The sequence below is a fragment of the Xenopus laevis genome, chromosome 5S (assembly GCF_017654675.1).
Source record: "Xenopus laevis strain J_2021 chromosome 5S, Xenopus_laevis_v10.1, whole genome shotgun sequence".
Classification (NCBI taxonomy): domain Eukaryota; kingdom Metazoa; phylum Chordata; class Amphibia; order Anura; family Pipidae; genus Xenopus; species Xenopus laevis.
In genome coordinates, this window is record NC_054380.1 from 102,078,672 (window position 1) to 102,100,766 (window position 22,095).

General features: G+C 39.8%; 1 protein-coding gene across 1 annotated transcript in view; it reads left to right on the forward strand.

Moving 5' to 3' along the window:
• Window positions 1-1,168: 1,168 nt before the first annotated feature.
• The window catches only part of ppm1l.S (protein phosphatase, Mg2+/Mn2+ dependent 1L S homeolog), a gene marked incomplete at its 5' end in the record, with an annotated part of 166,166 nt that continues 145,239 nt past the window's right edge, over window positions 1,169-22,095 (forward strand). The window contains 1 exon segment of the mRNA NM_001122881.1: window positions 1,169-1,838. Within this exon segment, the coding sequence (NP_001116353.1) occupies window positions 1,440-1,838 (399 nt within the window).

The following is a 22,095-nucleotide window of genomic DNA, read 5'->3' on the forward strand; positions in this document are numbered from 1 at the left end:
CTCAAGAACTACAGCTCCCGCAGAACTCTTCTGGTTTAGGGCATAGTCGGAGCTGCAGTACTCTCTGGCTGGCCAAAGTCAGCTACAAAACTAGCCAAGAGGCACTTTAAAAGTAGCCCAAAATTAGCACAACATGTGCAGTGAAAAAAAGTCTAAAAATACACCTTTTTCATATTTTCAATGATTTGCAAATTTTTTAAAATAGGACAGATTTGCCCCTTAACCAGGGGTGTAAGTACAGAGGGGGGCCAGGAGGTACAGGGCCCCATAAGGCCCTAATTCATACACAATCACAATAAATATTGGTAAAACAGGTTAACCGCTAGACATTTTGTTGGACAGCAGATTTTTACTCCAAAATTGCCTGAAATCGAGGAAAGTCACTATAAAATGCAAGAATGCTACAGAGGGACGGAACTGGGGTACAGAGCCCAAAATCTAGTAACACCTGTCTTCTACACAAGTCAGTCCCACTGCATGCTGGGTATTGTAGTCTCACAATAAAATTGGCAGTAGGCAAATTGTTAAAAAAAACTACATTACCCAACATGCATTGGGAGACACAGGATTGGCACAGTAGGGCAAGAAACATTTTTGGCCGATTTCCAAAGTACAAACCAGCCAAAAGCCCAAAAAGTAGCCCAAATCCGTACCTTGGCTACTTTGTACTTTCAAAACCTGACTGGGCTTTAAACTAGTAGCCCAATTTGGCTGGAAAACCGCCAACATGGCAACCCTGCTCTCTGGCTGCCGGATAAAGAGCGCTAGGGTCCGTGTGGATACGGTTGGCCAGTAGGGATCCCCTCTCCGCAGCTGTCCCGTATCACAGGAGCCCTCGCGACATCCGATCATTTGTGTCCCTCCTCGCTTGCAGTGTTCATGTAGGCACTGGGACGTACCACATACACCAAAAACATGGGGGTGAGCATGAGATTTTGCCGTGGAATTCCAGCGCACATACGCGGTACCTCAGCCCAGTAAGTCACAGCACCAGCCTAATCTTCAGCAAAAACACCAGTCAGCTGGGCAATAAGGCACCGGTTCACCGGACTGAAACGTTTACTCCTTGCTGCATTGAGACTCCCCCGCTGGGTGAATGAATGGTTGATCCTGTGTTGGAGAGAGACAGAGAACAGCCGGTTCTTACATCTTTTGACAGCTCCGCAAGGTGCTGATTGGGACAAGAGTGGAGGTTGCGAGAGCCGCTTCTTTGGTGGCGTCCACGGGAACAGGTTAGAGGGGCTGCCGGTTGTTCCCCATTAGCCGCTGCTAGTGATAGTACTAGTGATAGTGCTAGTTACCCTTTGGTTTAGGTGCTGCGGGGCTGATCCCCTGGGAGGAGCCGAGAGAGAGAAGGGGGTCACACTGGCAAGTGCCATGCACTGATCCCCCTCCTTCCAGCCCGCACCGCCCCCTCCCCGGCCATTCCCGGCACATAAATGATAGAGGATACCATGACTTTGCTGTCTCTCCTGGGTAGGATCATGCGCTACTTCTTACTCCGCCCGGAGACCCTGTTCTTGCTGTGTATCAGCCTGGCCCTGTGGAGTTACTTCTTCCACACGGACGAGGTGAAGACCATCGTGAAGTCCAGCAGGGACGCCGTGCAGATGGTAAAGGGCAAGGTGGCCGAGATGATGCACAACGAGCGCCTCGGAGGGATCGACGTGCTGGAAGCGGAGTTCTCCAAGACTTGGGAGTATAAGAGCAACAATGTGGCCGTCTATTCCATCCAGGGCAGGAGGGACCACATGGAGGACCGCTTCGAGATCATCACCGACCTGCTCAACAAGAGCCACCCTTCTATCTTTGGCATCTTTGATGGACATGGAGGAGAGGTATGTGCCCAACTGATTGTGCCCGTGTCATTGGCAGGGCTAATATAGTCACAGTGCAGCACTGAGGGTCAGTGTCATGGGGTGACACCCAAGTACATAGAGGTGCTACACAAGTACATAGAGGTGCTACACAAGTACATAGAGGTGCTACACAAGTACATAGAGGTGCTACACAAGTACATAGAGGCGCTACACAAGTACATAGAGGCGCTACACAAGTACATAGAGGCGCTACACAAGTACATAGAGGCGCTACACAAGTACATAGAGGTGCTACACAAGTACATAGAGGCGCTACACAAGTACATAGAGGTTCTACACAAGTACATAGAGGTGCTACACAAGTACATAGAGGCGCTACACAAGTACATAGAGGCGCTACACAAGTACATAGAGGTGCTACTGATAAGACCTGAGTGAAGGCAATGAATTTGGCAGGTTTCATAGTAAGTAATAAAATAAGGAGGCAGTAATGGGGAGAGGGTAGGGAGTGAGGCTCATGGTAAGGACTGGACCCTGTGAGGTTCAGTCAAAGGACAGGACAAAGTGATTGATGATCAGTGATAGGACTTGACAGGATGATGCTCAGACAGAGGCTGCAAAGGGTGATAATCAGTGTAAGGACTGGACAAAGTGATTGATGCTTAGTGTAAGGACTGGACAGGGTGATGCTCTGTGAGAAGACAAAAAGGACTGATACTTATTGACTACTGGAAAAGGACTCTGGTGGAGCTGAAAGACAAGATAGTCGCTGATAACAAAGGGCTGGCGGTCAGTGTGAGTCCTCATTATAAGGACTTGGAATCATGCAAATCACTAAGACTGCAAGACTCTTATTGTACAGACAAGAAGGGATGATGCTCATCACAAGGACTGGACAGAGATAATGCTCAGTGTGAGGATTAAAAAAAAGAAGTCTATGGGGGAACTGAAAGTGCTGACTTGAAGGATTGGGGCTCAGTGTGGGAACAGGAAGTGAGCTGGGAGGGTAATTAGGGTGCAGGGATTAAAAAGAAGTTGGCATCTGTCTGGAATAATTGAAGAGCAAATGCTCAGTCTATTGTCCAAGGTGGAAGCTGGAAAAAGTTAGGGTCACGGCAGCAACTAAAAAAGTGAACACTGGTATAGAAACTAGCAGAGATGGGAATCAGTATAGGAACCACTAGAGGTGAGGTTTACAGGGGGAACAGAAAGAAGTGAAGGTGGCCGTAGGGACTTGAAGAGTTCAGAATCACTATGGTGTATTGAGAAACTGAGGGCTATATAATATGAATACTGGAAGAAAAGTTCAGTTAGAAAGAATAACAAATTAGACTCTAACAAGGGTTATTAATTAGAACGATTGATTCCAATTTTTGCTGAACTACAATTCTCAGAAGTCTCTGTTGTTGTTTTTTTTTTCATATAATTTTAAAAAATGGCTGCAAAGGGAAGTGTGTTCTTTTAAAATACAGGGAAGAGAAATACTTCTAAAATCAGCAAACCAGAAGTGAAATAGTTAAAACGAGCCATCTCCTTCTCAGTATATATCTATACACATGCTTACAGATTATCTTAGTTAAAGAGTGAAGAATACAGAACTGAAGTGAATGGAAATGAATGAGAATGTGCTCAAAGTTGTATATTTCAGTATCTGGCATTAAGTTTGCCAAGAAGGTTCTGCAGTAAATCTTATTGATAAAGGGCCTGAAGGAGAATGTGCTTATGCGTCGCTCAGTGCCTTGCAGCTTAATCTTGTAAATTATGCCATCAAGGTGTTTGTGTACTTATCTGCACAATATTCATTTCACAAACTTACTGCAATTAGGGCAGTAAATGTTTTGCAGTTTGCTGTCTGACAAGCTTACTCTGTAGGAATCGATACATTTGGTTTCTAACCTTCAGAAGTGCCTTTTGCATTACTGTGCATTGAATCAAAGAGTTATAACAATGTACAAAACACTGAATACATCTTAAAGCCAGAGACTTTCATGGAAGCAGCCCCTGGTAACTGTAAATATCATTTTGGTGTGTCACTTTGAATTATAAAAAGTGCTTCATTGTTACGTTACTGAAAATCACAGCATTATGTCATATAAACATCTCCTTCTGTTCTTGTATGTAATAAGAGAGAGTCATTCTCATGCCCGAGAAGTGCTTTATGGTTGTGTTTGACTACAGAGAACATCACACACATTACTTGCTGCATAACAATCATTTTTCCTAGTTCTTGTCAAAGCTTCAGCTACTCAGTACTCTTGGTAAAGTCATAATAAGTGCTTTGTTATTGAAAGAGACATTTCGGGGCCCATTCACTAAGCTCGAGTGAAGGAATAGAGGCAATGAAATTAGATTTTCGAATGTTTTTTTTGGCTGCTTCGACCATCGAATTGGCTACTTCGACCTTCGACAACGACCTTCGAATCGAACGATTCAAACTAAAAGTCGTTCGAATATTCGACCATTCGATATTCGAAGTACTGTCTCTTTAAAAATTTCATCGACCCCCTAGTTCGCCACCTAAAACCTACCGAGGCCAATGTTAGCCTATGGGGAAGGTCCCCATAGGCTTGCTAACAATTTTCTGATCAAAGGATAATCCTTTGATCGATGGATTAAAATCCTTCAAATCGTTTATGAGTGTGTAATAATGCGATAGACAAAGATTGCGTCTTAGTGAAATTTTTATTGCTGTATATGTAACGAGGAAAAGTCAATTGCATTTTGTCGAACTTGTGTTAACTTCAATAAACAGAAAGTTGAAAAAAAATCCTTCAAATCGTTTTATCGATTATCCTTCGATCGTTCGATATTCGAAGTCGAAGGATTTTAATTTGGCAGTCGAATATCGAGGGTTAATTAACCCTCGATATTCGACCCTTGATACATCTGCCCCTTCCTGTACATGTATGGAATCTCTTATACAGAAAGCTCAAAATACTGGAAGACCATCTCATATACAGTCTATTTCTATTTTATGTTAACATTTCTTATTCTTGTCTTGTTTTTTCCCTCTAATAATAAAACAGTATCTTGTACGTGATGGGAACTAAGCTGCATGAATCCATATGGGTGTCAGAACAATCCTATTGGGTTATTTAATGTTTAAATGTTTTTTTTTTATCCAAACTGTAGAAAAATCCCTTATCTAGGTAGGTCCTTTAGATTGTAAGCTCTTGCGAGTAGGACATGCTGATCCTATTTCTTACTCTATAACCCTTGTTTGTTAAATGAATATAAAGTGCAGCATAACTTGCTTTTTCTATAAATAAATTATGATGGCGGTGAACCCAAGGTCCCAGGCATTCTGGATAATAGATCCCATGCCTGTAGTTCAAAATTGCAATAAGTAACAGTGTCAGTGTAAAAAATAACTGTCAGAGATAATTATATCAGTGATAGTAAGCTTGATATGACTGGCAGAACTACAGCTGGCAGCATCCCTCATGTTTATGTTTAATAGGGGGTTTAAATGTTAGAAAATAAGGATCGCCTCACTATTCTTGAATTGATTTGAAACCCCTGATTGTCACCAGCACCATGCTGTAACACTTTCTATCCACTTGTCTCTGCATATTGTATGTATTTTCTATGTGCCCCAGATCCCAGGAGTGCTTTGCCTTGGATCAATGAACAGCCCTGCTATAAAGTTTCTTTTAATCATCTATCTGCTTTATGTGCTATTGTGTAATTGTTTTATGCAGTGGGAATTGATGCATAAAATAAAATGCTTCCTCCCATCAACACCATTCACAGAACCCCTTATAATCAGCACTGATCATGGCTGGATTATTAAACAACAGCATCATAGTAGTGCACAGAAAGAGAGACAGGGAAAAGAGCTGCAGATTATTTTGATCACTTTGCACTGAATCATGAGCAGAAATTGCCCGTGGTGCAATATCTTCCCTACCACTGTCTTTGAAACTCATATTCTGTCTGTGCACTATAAGTGTAATCTGTCTGGGTAGTTCAAATACCTACGGAGGGCTGCAGGTCAAACTTCCCTGACTGCAGCCTTATACAGAAAGCCGACTTCTGTGGGACTATGGCAGCCAGAAAGCACGAGCAATAAATTAGCCACTGTTTAAACTGTGCTCATACTGGGAAATTCCAGTGCAGATTTACTTATGTTTGTTCTAGGATTTAAACTGTTACCTTCAAGAAAATGTGTTTAGTGGAGTAAGTGCACGTTGTCTTTTTTTCCTAGTTCTGTGTTTAACTATTTGCAGTGCCTTGCAAAAGTATTTAGACCCTATATTAGTTCTATCATCTTCCTTAAAATTGTATTCTGAAATTTAATTCTCTGTGAGATTTTTTCATTTAAATCTTCCCTGCTGGATGCCTTTGACCTTGTGATGCTGGAAACATGCGTCATGGCCGCTCACCGTTCCTGCCATGAGAAGAGGTGAGAACCTTGCCCCAGAAATCAGCGAGTAGCCAGTTACAAGGGGCAGCTAAAACTTTAACAGCTAACTTTAATTTTTTTTTTTAAAACAGAACTTTTGCTCTTTTAGTACAGAGACTGCAATAGCTCTCTTTACACTAGCAATGTAGACCCCTTTTACCTAATCCAATGCTAAAGTTTTAAGCCCAAAGTGGATGTAGGGGGGCAGCATCAGGGCTGCTGTCACCAGAGGCATATACGGCCCTGCATAGATCAGAGCAACCATTTATTTTAATATTTTGTAGAGCAACCAATTGCAGTAAAACAGATTTGAGTCTTTTGGTCCCATTCTTTCAGTTAGATTTGCTCCAGGGTGTTCAAGTTAGTCACATGGCATTGTCACCTCAATTTTTCAAATAATGCCACAGATGGGTTGAGATCAGGAAATTGACTGGACCATTGTAGGACATAGCTGAGGCAATTGCATAATGCTGTGGGGCTCCTATTCATCAGCTAGATGTTGGCATTTTCTTAAAATAAAATAAAAAATGGATGGTGCAAAATGCATGGAAATACTGCAAGAGAACCTGATTTGACATTTAAATATGTGAATGTGGACCTCTTCTTTCAGTAGGGCAATGATCCCAAACTCAAGGCAAAAGTATCTTTATATTAACTCAGAAACAAAAGGGTCATTGATATAGTTTGTGTTACATTGTTTTAATAGCCAGAGCCACCAAGGCAGAGAGAGGGACAGAAAAAACACTGCTGTCAATAGCAATACAAATAACATAAAAAACAAAGAAAATGGAAAGAATGTATATTGCGAAATTGCTTAGAATTATGTTATTTTATTAGGCAAAACAATTATTTTTTGGGTTGACATCCTTTATTGAGGACTAGGGTCTGAATACTTGCTCTGTACAGTTCCATTGCTCTAATTGTCTCAGGACAGGACTGAGTTAATCATGTGGGTCGTGAAAAATGTTTCCTCTATAAATGGCTCCTTTGTCTGAATATGCAATATCTTATGTTTTTTATCTGCTCTGTGTGTAATTAGAAATGTTCCACCAATTTGCGTAAATATCAGCGAGCATAATCCCTATAAAGAAAGGAACGCACTCTTGCACCTGATTATTAAGAAATGTTATTCAGCAGCTAAAATCAGTCACAATATTAAACTACAGGCTTGGTATGTATTATCCAGAAACCTGCTATCCACAGTTCTTCAAGAATCAGCAGTGCCATTCCACACACTCTTTCAGTACATTTTCTCTTTTGTTAGTGACGCTTTTCTCCTGTAATAATAATGATAATGTAATTGCAATGCCTTGTAGGTGATGTTAAGTAAATCAGAATAAATCTATGTCAAGGGAAATATGTAACATTTAAATATTCTTAGGGGATTTTAGGTATGTGTTCCATATTACAAAAAGACCCCAGATCAGATAATAGATACCATACCTGTATATCTTTCAGAAATGTACGTTTTATTTTAAAAACAGATCAAGTCACTGAAAGAAAGGTGCCCAGGGTCACAGGAAAATGTGCCCAACGCAAACTACATCCAGATCGGACGCTCAAGCCCACAGTTTATTCTTGCTGCAAGATGTACCCAAAATTTAAATAATTAGTAGTCTGTGGGCCTAATCCATTAGGGAATGTGAGCTGACCAGTTTCTTTACCAGACATTCAACTAGTGACTTTACAACAACACTTATCATGTGGCCCACTTTGCATGAATTTACATTGTGATGCAACTGGGACGGCCCCTAGCAAACCACAATGAAGGAGAATTATATGCTTTTGACTTGTTTGTTTTGTGTAGAATCATCCATTGACAGTATATAATAGTATATATTATGTGCAACTCTTGGATGTGCCCAAACATCCAAATTGGCAGCCAAAGGGGGGGGGGGGTACCTGTTGTTTACCAATGTGTTGTCATTCGGTTATTTGAGAGATTCTTGACCTTCTCCCAACAACATATGCATATGCAGCCCAGTAGAACTCATTGAATGCAGCTAGTACTGCCTTCTGCTGAGCCTTCATGTTTTGGAGTGAATCCTTCGAGCATAGACATTACTTTTAATGGACCCAGTAGATGTTTCCTGAAGCCCCTGGTAAACACCTGTATTAGTCATTCACTAGAAAGATAAAAGCCTGACTGTCCCTGATATCCCAGTTTTATGTATTAAGGTGATATGTGCTACCTAGCAGCACTTGCCACTGTTTTTCTTTTTCTGTTTTTTCTAAGTAGCAGTTTACCTTCTCCCTTACTTTACATTTGATGCCAAAATCACTCCTAGTTATCCTCGAATCCAGCTGAATTCCTACATATTATATAGATTAATTCACTTCATAGTCTATTTATTTATCATAGCTTTAACCCAGGTCCAGACTGGGATTCACAATAGGCCCTGGTATTCCACAGTACACACAGGCCCCACACAGCCCCCACCAGCTCAATAAATGGCAACTTACAGCAGCTCCTCTGGCATTTGCCAGAACCCACATATTGCCAGTCCGGGCCTGCTTTAGACACAGTACAGATCAGGAATTGCATATGAAGAAGTGTCAATGAAAACAGATTCAGGAATGGATTTAGAAAGGAAACTGCAAATCTCAGTGTTGGTGTCTATTTTTTTCTGTTGTGTGTATCAGCTGCTGCGAGGGATCAGTGGAAGAGCATTCCTGGAAACAGAGTTGGACAGATCTGTGTAAGTGTTGGGCCAGAGAGTAACATGCAGAGCACTGGCACAGATCACACAGAGAGGAGCCCGTTGGATTTCCATATGCTTATGTAGCTGGTGCTTTCTGTTCTGGATCTTAGAATTTTTTTTTTCAGATATGATTGAAGTGCTTTCCAGCCAGGACTGCCATCAACACCATTTTCTGGGCCCCCAGAGCCCACTCCCCAACCCCCCACAGTACAAAGGCCAAACAAACATGGGCTCTAAAACAGTAAAAACCCTTTTGGACAAAGGATTATTAATCCTGCCACCACATCAAACAATAATAATTTGTGGCCAGGAGATTCCTAACAGATTAAAAAAAAACATTTGTGAACAGGCCCCCTACTAATAATAAAAAAACACTGTTGGCCTGGGCTCCCTATGGTTAGATGATAAGCAGGGCCTACAAAAAAGTGTGGAACTTACCTCTAAAGTTCCACGGGCGGTCCTCTTCATCCCCCTCTGTCAGCTTCTTCATTCTTCTCCATTCATCTTTCTTCATTCTCCTCCGCTCGGCTTTCTTCGTTCTTCTCTGCTCGACTTTCTTTGCTGTTCTCCGCTCAGCTTTCTTCATTCTTCCGCGCAAGTTTTATTTTGTTCTTTTCTGATAGCAGCCGCGACAGCAGAAGATTCTTCTTTGCCAGGCCACCATTGTAAGCTGAACAACACCGGGCCTGGAACCACTGTACCCCCTGTGCTATGGTAGCCCTGTTTCCAGATGAAGTAAAAAATGTTTTCCCCCTCCCGAACCTAATTTGCACATGCAAATTAGGATTTGGATTCGGTTCGTTATTTGGCCAAATCTTTCCCAAAGGATTTGGGGGTTCAGCCGCATCCAAAATAGTGGATTCGGTGCATCCCTAGTATGTGATAATGGAATGCAATCAAAATTGTTTATTTGTGCCTGAAATAGCATCTGACTCTGAATCTAATTTGGTGGCTAGGTAGGTGATGGGCATCTCTTGCAGTGCTTTACACTGGATCCCTAGAGAGGTGATTGGTGAGTGACAGCTGAGAAACTGGGTCTTCACCTGCCCACAGTACTTGGCAGGGCAGCCAGCTGGCCAAGTTGTTTTGAGACTTTAGAAGTAATATTGTGTTTACATCCCCCACCAAGACCCCAGCCAGGCAGTTATGTAGCTAGAGTCTATTTCAAGTAAGCTACATTAGATGGGCCATTGTGGTTGATAAAAGAAAGCTTAGCAGAACAAAGGATAATGAACCACTGTTCATTTTAAACAGAAAATATTTATTTACTGCCTGGCCGTTTTTCATATACATAAAATATAAATAGATATATTTATTGATGTAAATATGGTATGCCTGTATTCCTTCAGCAAATGTATATTAAACCAGCCAACCTCAGCTGTTTCAGCAGAAGGGCTGACATCCCAGCTGTTAGAAAACCAAAACTCCCAGCATCCCGTGAATCTTTGATCTAGAGCTGAATTTGCTTTATACAAGTAATACTAGAAAAGCTGTGGTATTCCAGATTTCATGGGAAAACCCCTTTCTTTATAGTTTATTTATTTCGCAATAAATGAATTGCTGTTGCCTGCAAAAAAAGACTGGATGTTTCGTCCTTTTATCTGCTTATGTATGTCCATAGCAAGTTAGTTTCGAGGACTGTTTAGATAGGCTTTCATACCTTCTCAGAACCTACAATGAATGACAAAATGCTTGTTGTATCTGTAGCATTAGGGAAGAGCACTTTCTCTCTTTTAGTTATTTCTTCCCAAACTGTCCATGACAGAGAGAAGGGTTACACTGTGTGTATATACTGTATATAAGCTGCCCTTTCATGGGTGAACTGATTTATTTCTAGCTGTCATAATTGACTGCTTCATGCATTTTCCACTTTTGCAAAGAGGATTTTCTCACAGTGACACATAGTAATGTGTGCCAGACAAAAATATCAGTGGGGATAATTTCTGCAACTTGCTAGAAACAATTAGTTTTATCTATGTATTTCCACTAGAAAACACTGAAAAATGTTCCTCGCTCAGACTAGGTCCAGATCGGTCGTTCGGGCCCACAGTTTATTAGTGCTGCAAAATATACCCAAAATTCAAATAATTAGCAGCCTGCGGGGCCTAATACATCAGTGAATGGGAGCTGACAAGTTGCTTTACCAGACATTTGGCTAGTGACTACAGCAACACTTATCATGTGGCCAACCAAACAATGACTACCACATGGGCAGCTGACCACTTTGTGATGCAACTGGGGCAGCCCCTAGCAAACCACAAATCCTTGAGAGTATTAGTTAATATGACTGTCTGTATTATTATAACTATGATTTTAGACACTTTTTTTTGGTTGCGGTGTTGTCACTTCAATCAGTATTGATTTTTTTGTTACAGTTACAAGCATTACTGCGCCTTGAAAACAAACCGCAGCAACAAATGTTTTGCTTAGCAGAACCAAGTGTTTAGCATTAGGATTAGATTCATTGTTACATGCTGATATAAAGTAACATATTTGTCTGCAGTGAAGGTGATTTCAAGGTCAGTTTGGTTTGTTGTGACTTTGAAGTTGGAAATTAAATCTTATTTGATATAATGTCAGCTTTCAGTTAGGGTTGCCACCTGGCCGATATTTTACCGGCCTGGCCGGTAAAAATTATGGTTGATTAATTAATAGGGAAAAAAAATAAATATATAGGAATATAGGTATTTTTTTCCCAGAAAAGGTGGCAACCCTACTTTCAGTAGGCATTATATTGCAAATTATTTTGACCGATTAACCCTTTGTCTGCCAAAGACATAGACTGGGCATTGCTACCAAGGCAGGTATAGAAGTGCCAGCAAAATAGATTCTACATTTTTGGGTTATATTTAAAATAATAAAACCAAACACATTGTCTGGCAACACACAGGGGAGCATTTTTAGCAAGTGATGGGTTAATAAAGATAGGAATTTTCAAAAGCTGCTGTGTACAACTTGGTGCACGCCTTGGAGTTATAGCCAGAATGCTGCGTTCTGTATTAATATAGACTATTGGGGGCACATTAACTTAGCTCAAGTGAAGGAATAGAATGAAAAATACTTCAACCATCGAATTGGCTACTTCGACCTTCGACTACGACTTCGAATTGAACGATTCAAACTAAAAATCGTTCGACCATTCGATAGTCAAAGTACTGTCTCTTTAAAAAAAAACTTCGACCTACTTCGCCACCTAAAACCTACCGAAGTCAATGTTAGCCTATGGGGAAGGTCCCCATAGGCTTTGTAGCCAATTTCTGATCGAAGGAAAATCGTTCGATCGATGGATCAAAATCCTTCGAATCGTTTGATTCGAAGGATTTAATCGTTCGATGGAACGATTATTCCTTCGATCGAATGAATATTGCTAAATCCTTCAACTTCGATTTTCGAAGTCGAAGGATTTAACTTCTACGGTCGAATATCGGGGGTTAATTATTCGACAAGTAAATGTGCCCCTTGCTCTGTGTTCTGTTTATAATAACTTTTTCTAATTGGCTCAATAAACAACATTATTTGGTAGTGATATGAAAGTCGTGTCTCTTTGATGGTACAGACATATTTTGTGTTTTCAAAGTAAAGTTGCTCTCCATCTCCGCAGATAAAGCCATAAGATAATAACACAACCTCTGCTAATGGGGTCCCAAACGTTCCATTTACCAAAATCACTTTCTAACTTTGTAACCACAAGCAAAATATGTCATAATCAAAGTCTCGTTTACTCTGCTATTAATGTGCTTTTTCCCCTAGGTGCAGGGAAGAAACAGATTAATGTGGAGATGTAATGGTATTTGTACATTAACTAAACTAAACTGCATGTTCTGTAGCCTTCATATTTTCATTCTAATACCCTGGGGTGCAAGATGAGAATTCTTTAGTATGATATCATTAGAGAAGTAATAAATAACAGTGCCAGTATAATATGAAATGCAGGAAGAAGCTTTCTGAGACGCTGAATAGTTTCCTTGGGTGAGATCATATCAGCTGAAGAGACCAGACAATATGGTTGTCTCCCCCGAGGATTATAAAGTTAGGTAGGGCTGATGTAAGGGCACTAGCAAAGGGCAGTAGCATGACAGGGCACATCTGCTGATCCATGTTTGTGCAAACAATGCAGCTCAATGTGTTTATTTTTCCTCTTTCTCATTCAAAATACAGGCATGTTACCTAAACCACTTGCAACAGAGAAAAACCATAAACCTTTAAGTTAACTTTAAAGCTGGCCATAGACGCAAAGATCTGATCGTACGAATCTCGGATTTCGGACCGTGTGTGTAGAGTCCTGTCATTTTTCGTCCGGTGGAGATCGGCCGTTTGGTCGATCGGACAGGTTAAAAGTTTCTGTCGGATGCGGGTAATATCTCTGCGTGTATTGCCGATCGTATGATTTTCAGAGGGAGACTGTCACTAGCTTTGGTTGGACATAACTTTCGTACGATTGGTGTCAGGGGCAGAACATCGGCTGATCTGTTCTTTTACTACTTTATTTGATCGAAATGGTTAGTGGCAGGTCGGGAGATGGGGAAGTCCGATCATACGTCTGATTCGTATGATCGGATCTTTGCGTCTATGGCCAGTTGTAGTATGTAATAGAATGTTTAATTGTAAGCAACTTTTCAATTTGCCTTCATTTTTTATTTCTTAATAGTTTTTGAATTGCTGCTATCTACAGCTAAACATTTATTATTATTGTTAGTACTCATCTTCCTAATCAGGACCTCTACTATTCATATTCCAGTTTCTCATTCAAATCAGTGCATGGTTGCTAGGGTAATTTGCAACCAGATTGATGAATTTGCAAACTGTAGAGATACTGAATAAAAAGCTAAATAACTCAAAAACCACAAATAACAAAAAATGAAGACCAATTGCACGTCTCAGAATATCAAGCTCTACCTCAAACTAAAAGGTTGATGAATTCTGGGTTAACCTGTATATTGTATGTCTTTTAAGCTTTCCAGGCCCCAAAAATACATTTGAAATATTTGGATATACATATATTTGGATTTTTTAACAGAAAGAAGTGGGGTTGTATCCTGAGAAGCTAAACTACTGTAAGGAAAATCTGTTCAACTGATTTATTTTGGATAATATTGCCTTTCTGCTTCAGGCTTCCGAAAGAGGTACCCATTATCCTATCAATTACACTGCCCAGTTCATACAACAACTATAGTATTTTTCCACTAGCATCACATTTTCTGCAAATTTTGAAGAAAATGCAGTATCATTTTGGTCAATTTGTTGTGATTCCAATTAAATGATTGGATTTACCATGTAGTGTAGATTACATTGTGTTCATTCTCTTGAAAACCATTCATTGTAATGAAGGGATGATATAATAAGGGGAACCCTCCGCGTTAACCTGGCCATACACATACATACTGAGTGGACTATCCCAGCCAATATCTTTGTACCATGGATATCCATTTGCTTGTTGATTGGGCAGGTCGGAAAATATAATCTGATCATACCCAATGTCAGCCAGTATTTGGTGCATTGACTGATAAAATGCCACGGCTCCTCTTCACTTTCTGCATTTCCAATTGTTTGGGCTGTCTGCCCAGATAAACAGAGTAATACAATTGTGGCACAGTATTTGAATTTGTGTCTATTCAACTGCACACTGAACACAGGTGGGTTGATAAATTACCCATGTGCTGTTGCTGATTCCAACTAATCACATACCTCCCAACTGTCCCGTTTTTCACGGCACAGTCCCAATTTTGACAGCTCAACCCGCAGTCCAGGATTGTTACTGAAATGTCCTTGACTTTCTCTTTGATCTCCTGCGCTGAACAGCCAGAAAAAGATACAAAGTTTTTTATTTTATTATTATTAACATGTATTTATATAGCGCCAACATATTGTGTAGTACTGTAAAGTAAATGTGATTGTACAACTAAATCACATGAATTATATACATAGAACATATGGAGTTACATACATCACAATCAATACCGGTACAAAAGGAGAGGAAGGCCCTATGCAGACAGAGCTTACACTCTAAAGGGAAGGGAGTAATACACAAGGTGTGGGAGCGAGCAAAGGTAGCAGAAGCCAGTGCAGGGATTGACAGAATGGCGAGGCAGAGGAGGAGCGGTTGCTGAGGTATATGAGCCTCGCAGCATTGTTCATTATGGACTGGTGACAGTCTCTGGAGGGGAAGGCCAATTAAAAGAGAGTTACAGTAGTCTAGACATGATATGACGAGAGAGTGAATAAGAATTTTGGCAGCATCTTGGGTGATAAATGACTGTATTTTGGATATGTTCCTTAGGTGGAAGTTTCTAACTTTTGGCAGAGATCCCAGAATATGTGTCAGGTGCACTTCAATACTTTTGTAACAATTTAAGATAAGCAAAGAAACAATTGAAGATAAGCAGGTCTCTTGGGGAAACTGTGACTTGCAGCTTAAAGGGCAATTCACCTTCATTAGCAAAACTGTAATAACACATTAAAATCACAGAAATGTGTTCAAACCTTCATAACCTGCCAAATTTTGTAAAATGAACATGATAATGATAATAAGGGGGTGGACACAAAAATGGGCGTGCTCAGAAATGTTCGCCTCGCTACGTGCTCCAAATCTTTTTGTCCCTCTTTGTATTTCCAAAATGTTGGGAGGTATGCAATCAGCAATTAGTTTAGAACAGTCAAATACATGAGGGGGAATGGAATCAAAGACTTTATTATTTGCTTTTGACAACTGCGTAGGAGATAGTTTTTTAAATTTCCCTTCCACCAATCCTCTACTATGTACATCTGGCCCTGGAGCTCTGCATGCTTTGCTCTATTATGTTATTTTGAGAAATCCTGATGCATACTGCATTGTAAAAAAGGCACTGAAACATGGCTGAACTAAATGTTCACCAATGCAACTAACCAGTACAATATGGAATCAGCCAGAGTTGAATAAGAGTCAAAAACACCCTTGTATAATTTACATGAATTTACTAAGTAATGGGGCTGGGGTTTCACAAAACTTTGACTTGCCGAGTTGGAAATAAAGATACTGTTTTATTATATGTGGCGTGTTAATGTGCTGTTTTAACACATACTGGTTGGAATGTTGCCTGTGGGGGGAAAAGTTGATCACAATCAGCATTTTAAGTAGAAAGTATTACTTGTTGGGGCCTTGTTCTACTGCTTAATTTCCAAACTTTCTTTAGCACTTCTGCAATTAAATTTGACTGGACATTTTTTTTCTTTTATGGGGATGGCAAAGTTTGCCATATAATAGATTTTCTGTGTATTAAAATAGTAACTACCATAAAACATTCCAGAAAGAAAAGCAATTTAGAGGTAATTATTCACAGCAGAACAATAGAGTATCTCTTGGCTACTGCAGTTGTTGTTGTTCCCTAGTGCTGTCTGCTTTCATTTGTCTTCTGCTTGCAGCCTCTCTGTCACAGGCAGATTATTATAAAGAGTAGGTTTATTATAAAGGGAACCATAGGACCTCTCGGTGCCCAAGCAAATATGAATTTGAATAATGTATGTGATCAAACTTTGTTTCTCCCCAATATGATGGTGTCAGAATATTTTGGAACACCACATGGGTTACCAAATCGGGCAAAGATCTACTCTTTCGGCAACCCCACCACATGTATGATTAACTTTAAAGAAAAGCATGTTTTCCATTTATAAAATCATGTATTGGCATGCTCGTGTAAGAGCACAATGGTCAAGGGAGAAAACTATTTTGGGAACGAACCACAAATTCTCTCAAATGCAGGGGTCACTATACCTCCCACCACATGCTTCTGGTTTGCACAGCCATGTAGCTCCAGGGATCTCTATTTGCATGATAATGGCTATTGCTTAAAGGCATAAAGGCAAAATAATAAAATCCCATTTTTACTTTATTTAATGAAAAAAAAAACTATTTCGAATATACTTTAATTAAAAAATGTGTACTGTTTTTATAAGAAACCTGACTGTATGCAGTGAAATTCTCCCTTCATTTACTGCTGTAGATAGGAATTGTCAGACGGTCCCTAACTGCTCTGCAGAGAAAAAATCATACTTATGAACAGCAGGGGGAGCCCCCGCCTTACTTCCCAGCCATGCAGAAGCCAAGCAGCTTTGCTTGTTTCCCTGTAGAGCAGTTGGCGAGATGTGTAGAGATTAGTATTGGATTTTATTTTTACATAGTGGGCGTGCTCAGAAATGTTCGCCTCGCTACGTGCTCCAAATCTTTTTGTCCCTCTTTGTATTTCCAAAATGTTGGGAGGTATGCAATCAGCAATTAGTTTAGAACAGTCAAATACATGAGGGGGAATGGAATCAAAGACTTTATTATTTGCTTTTGACAACTGCGTAGGAGATAGTTTTTTAAATTTCCCTTCCACCAATCCTCTACTATGTACATCTGGCCCTGGAGCTCTGCATGCTTTGCTCTATTATGTTATTTTGAGAAATCCTGATGCATACTGCATTGTAAAAAAGGCACTGAAACATGGCTGAACTAAATGTTCACCAATGCAACTAACCAGTACAATATGGAATCAGCCAGAGTTGAATAAGAGTCAAAAACACCCTTGTATAATTTACATGAATTTACTAAGTAATGGGGCTGGGGTTTCACAAAACTTTGACTTGCCGAGTTGGAAATAAAGATACTGTTTTATTATATGTGGCGTGTTAATGTGCTGTTTTAACACATACTGGTTGGAATGTTGCCTGTGGGGGGAAAAGTTGATCACAATCAGCATTTTAAGTAGAAAGTATTACTTGTTGGGGCCTTGTTCTACTGCTTAATTTCCAAACTTTCTTTAGCACTTCTGCAATTAAATTTGACTGGACATTTTTTTTCTTTTATGGGGATGGCAAAGTTTGCCATATAATAGATTTTCTGTGTATTAAAATAGTAACTACCATAAAACATTCCAGAAAGAAAAGCAATTTAGAGGTAATTATTCACAGCAGAACAATAGAGTATCTCTTGGCTACTGCAGTTGTTGTTGTTCCCTAGTGCTGTCTGCTTTCATTTGTCTTCTGCTTGCAGCCTCTCTGTCACAGGCAGATTATTATAAAGAGTAGGTTTATTATAAAGGGAACCATAGGACCTCTCGGTGCCCAAGCAAATATGAATTTGAATAATGTATGTGATCAAACTTTGTTTCTCCCCAATATGATGGTGTCAGAATATTTTGGAACACCACATGGGTTACCAAATCGGGCAAAGATCTACTCTTTCGGCAACCCCACCACATGTATGATTAACTTTAAAGAAAAGCATGTTTTCCATTTATAAAATCATGTATTGGCATGCTCGTGTAAGAGCACAATGGTCAAGGGAGAAAACTATTTTGGGAACGAACCACAAATTCTCTCAAATGCAGGGGTCACTATACCTCCCACCACATGCTTCTGGTTTGCACAGCCATGTAGCTCCAGGGATCTCTATTTGCATGATAATGGCTATTGCTTAAAGGCATAAAGGCAAAATAATAAAATCCCATTTTTACTTTATTTAATGAAAAAAAAAACTATTTCGAATATACTTTAATTAAAAAATGTGTACTGTTTTTATAAGAAACCTGACTGTATGCAGTGAAATTCTCCCTTCATTTACTGCTGTAGATAGGAATTGTCAGACGGTCCCTAACTGCTCTGCAGAGAAAAAATCATACTTATGAACAGCAGGGGGAGCCCCCGCCTTACTTCCCAGCCATGCAGAAGCCAAGCAGCTTTGCTTGTTTCCCTGTAGAGCAGTTGGCGAGATGTGTAGAGATTAGTATTGGATTTTATTTTTACATAGTTAAATCTGGTTGAAAAAAGACAAAGTCCATCAAGTTCAACCCCTCCAAATGAAAACCCAGCATCCATACACACACCCCTCCATACTTTCACATAAATTCTATATACCCATACCTATACTAACTATAGAATTTAGTATCACAATAGCCTTTGATATTATGTCTGTACAAGAAATCATCCAAGCCATTCTTAAAGGCATTAACTGAATCAGCATCACAACATCACCCGGCAGTGCATTCCACAACCTCACTGTCCTGACTGTGAAGAACCCCCTACGTTGCTTCAAATGAAATTTCTTTTCTTCTAGTCTAAAGGGGTGGCCTCTGGTACGGTGATCCACTTTATGGGTAAAAAGGTCCCCTGCTATTTGTCTATAATGTCCTCTAATGTACTTGTAAAGTGTAATGATGTCCCCTTGCAAGCGCTTATTTTCCAGAGAAAACAACCCCAACCTTGACAGTCTACCCTCATAATTTAAGTCTTCCGTCCCTCTAACCAATTTAGTTGCACGTCTCTGCACTCTCTCCAGCTCATTTATATCCCTCTTAAGGACTGGAGTCCAAAACTGCACTGCATACTCCAGATGAGGCCTTACCAGGGACCTATAATGAGGAAAATTATGTTTTCATCCCTTGAGTTAATGCCCTTTTTTATGCAAGACAGAACTTTATTTGCTTTAGTAGCAACAGAATGACACTGCCCAGAATTAGACAACTTGTTATCTACAAAAACCCCTAGATCCTTCTCATTCCCAACACACTGCCATTTAGTGTATAACTTTCTTTTTATATTATTTTTTGCAAAAGTGCATAACCTTGCATTTATCAACATTGAACCTCATTTTCCAGTTTGCTGCCCAGTTTTCCAGTTTAGTCAAATCACTCTGCAAAGTGGCAGCATCCTGCATGGAACCTATAGTTCTGCACAATTTAGTATCATCTGCAAAAATAGAAACAGTACTTTCAATGCCCACCTCCAGGTCATTAATAAACAAGTTGAAAAGCAAGGGACCTAGTACAGAGCCCTGCGGTACTCCACTAACAACACTGGTCCAATTAGAAAATGTTCCATTTACCACCACTCTTTGTAGTCTATCTTTTAGCCAGTTCTCTATCCAGATACAAATACTATGTTCAAGGCCAACATTCCTTAATTTAACCAGTAACCTTTTGTGTGACACTGTATCAAATGCTTTAGCAAAGTCTAAGTAAATCACTGCCATCCCAGAAATGGGGTCCCTGCTTAGCTTCTCATAAAAATAAATTAAGTTAGTCTGGCAAGATGTATTACGCATAAAACCATGCTGGCACACACTCATAGTATTATGATTTGCTATGAAGTCCAGTATCTTATCCTTTATTAACCCTTCAAAAAACTTTCCTACCAGAGAAAAATTTGTATTAAACAATACAAAAACTGTAAAATCCACATTAGATGACATCACAACACAGGCCCCAGTGCAGTCTGCCTATTCTGATTATTAATCAGTCTTGCTGTATCGGCTTCTGGCAGATATTATTTGACTTGTGCTGCTTTGATCATTTATGATGATCTCTAAGCAGTCCAGACCACACTGAGCATGTGCACAGTCTTGGTCTTGCAAAAATGTTTGACAAAGTAACATAATGGTGACCCCTTGGAGCCAATTTTGAAAGCATAAATTATTTGTTTGATTAGGCTTGTGGTGCAGTATGTTCATGTTTATGTTTAGTATTCAAAATACAGCATTTCTATTTTAGACATTTCTTCGCCATAGACGTACAGATTTAAAATCGTACAAAACTTTGATTCAGACTATATCTTTGCATCTGTGGCCAGCTTTGATGGCATCATTAGGCAGTATAGTCGTGTGTACGCAATATTAATGTTTAACATGTACTTTTAAAAGTAGGGATACACCACATCCAGTATTTGGTTTGAGATTCCGCCAGGATTTGGCCCTTTTCAGCAGGATTCGGAATCCTAAATTGCATATGCAAATTAGGGACAGGGAGGGGAATCATGTGACTTTTTGTCACAAAACAAGGAAGTAAAAAATGTTTTCCCCTTCCTACCCCTAATTTGCATATGCTATTTAAAAGACAAGTGGTGATTGCTGTATACTAAAATGGACACAGAATTGTTACTTGCTCTCTATATAGCACAGATAGGAAAAACAAAACACAGAGATTTGATATGAATATATTTGTCCTTTAAGAATCAGCATTGAGGAAGAGCCATTTAGCTGGTTCATGGAGCAATTACTGTTCTCCACTGCATGTGTGCACATCAAGTTGAATTTTTTTTTTCTAATTTAACACTTTCAGCAGAAAATGGGATTTGTACAGTGTCTAATTGATGATTTATACTCCTTTATTCTTTCTATGGGTAATGTAAACCATAAACTTGTTTATAATAGACAAATTTCCCCTCTTCAGTATTTGACACTGCAAGGTGCAAGTGTCAGATGATACGGTCACTGGTGAAGCCAGTTTTCTGGGACATCCTCACAGACCCAGCAGCTGCACAAATATTAACTCTTTGACTTGCCTCGTGGGCAAGGCTACACTAGTTCGGTATGTTATACAAGCGACTGTATTGCTCTGATGTGTATAATTACACCCAGTCACTGGAAGTATCTCAGATACATAAATAGTATCTTCTCTAGCTCTTTAAAACTGCAGTTGGTGTGGTGGTTTCTATGTGCCTAGGTAACGTTACCCTTATAGACATGTGATGTTTTCATGTCTCACTGATGAAGCTTCAAGTAACACCCTTATACTAGTGGAAGTAATTATTTGTATATGAAAGTTGCATATATATGTCAGTTAAAAAAAAGGCCTATCCATTGCCGTGTGGCAATATCTGGCAATAAGAAAAAGTGCCAAGAATGACACTGGCCCAAAGCTATTGGGGGACATCAGGACCTGCAAGTCCAAAAGCAAAGTACCAAAAGAAGTCGGCAGGATAGTTATCCAAATATGAGCCACAATAAGTAGGCATCATCCGTTGGGTTGACTTCTACTGCTGCTATGAACATAAAATGTGACTAGTAGCCCCCTATTGTGTAAATTATACAGCTTATTTGTGTCTATCAGCTAAAAAGGAAATAGAACTGGGATTGGATATGTATTGCAATTACACTTGGTTTTGCTGTCAATTGTAGCTTTCACAAGGCTATTTTAATACTGACTGGGGATTAAAACTGTTAACTGAAAATCAGATATACAAATCATTTTATTATGCATCAGTGAAATTAAGAATGAGCTTAAATGGGGTTTTCAGTAACTTGCACACAGCTCTGAAACCTGTGGGCTGTGATCAGCGAGAATGACTCCTGCAGTGACAACTTGGGAGATAAATTCCTGGACAGCTGCCCTCAATTACACTGCATCCAGATTGTGGCTTCATAGTACAAGATTGTCCT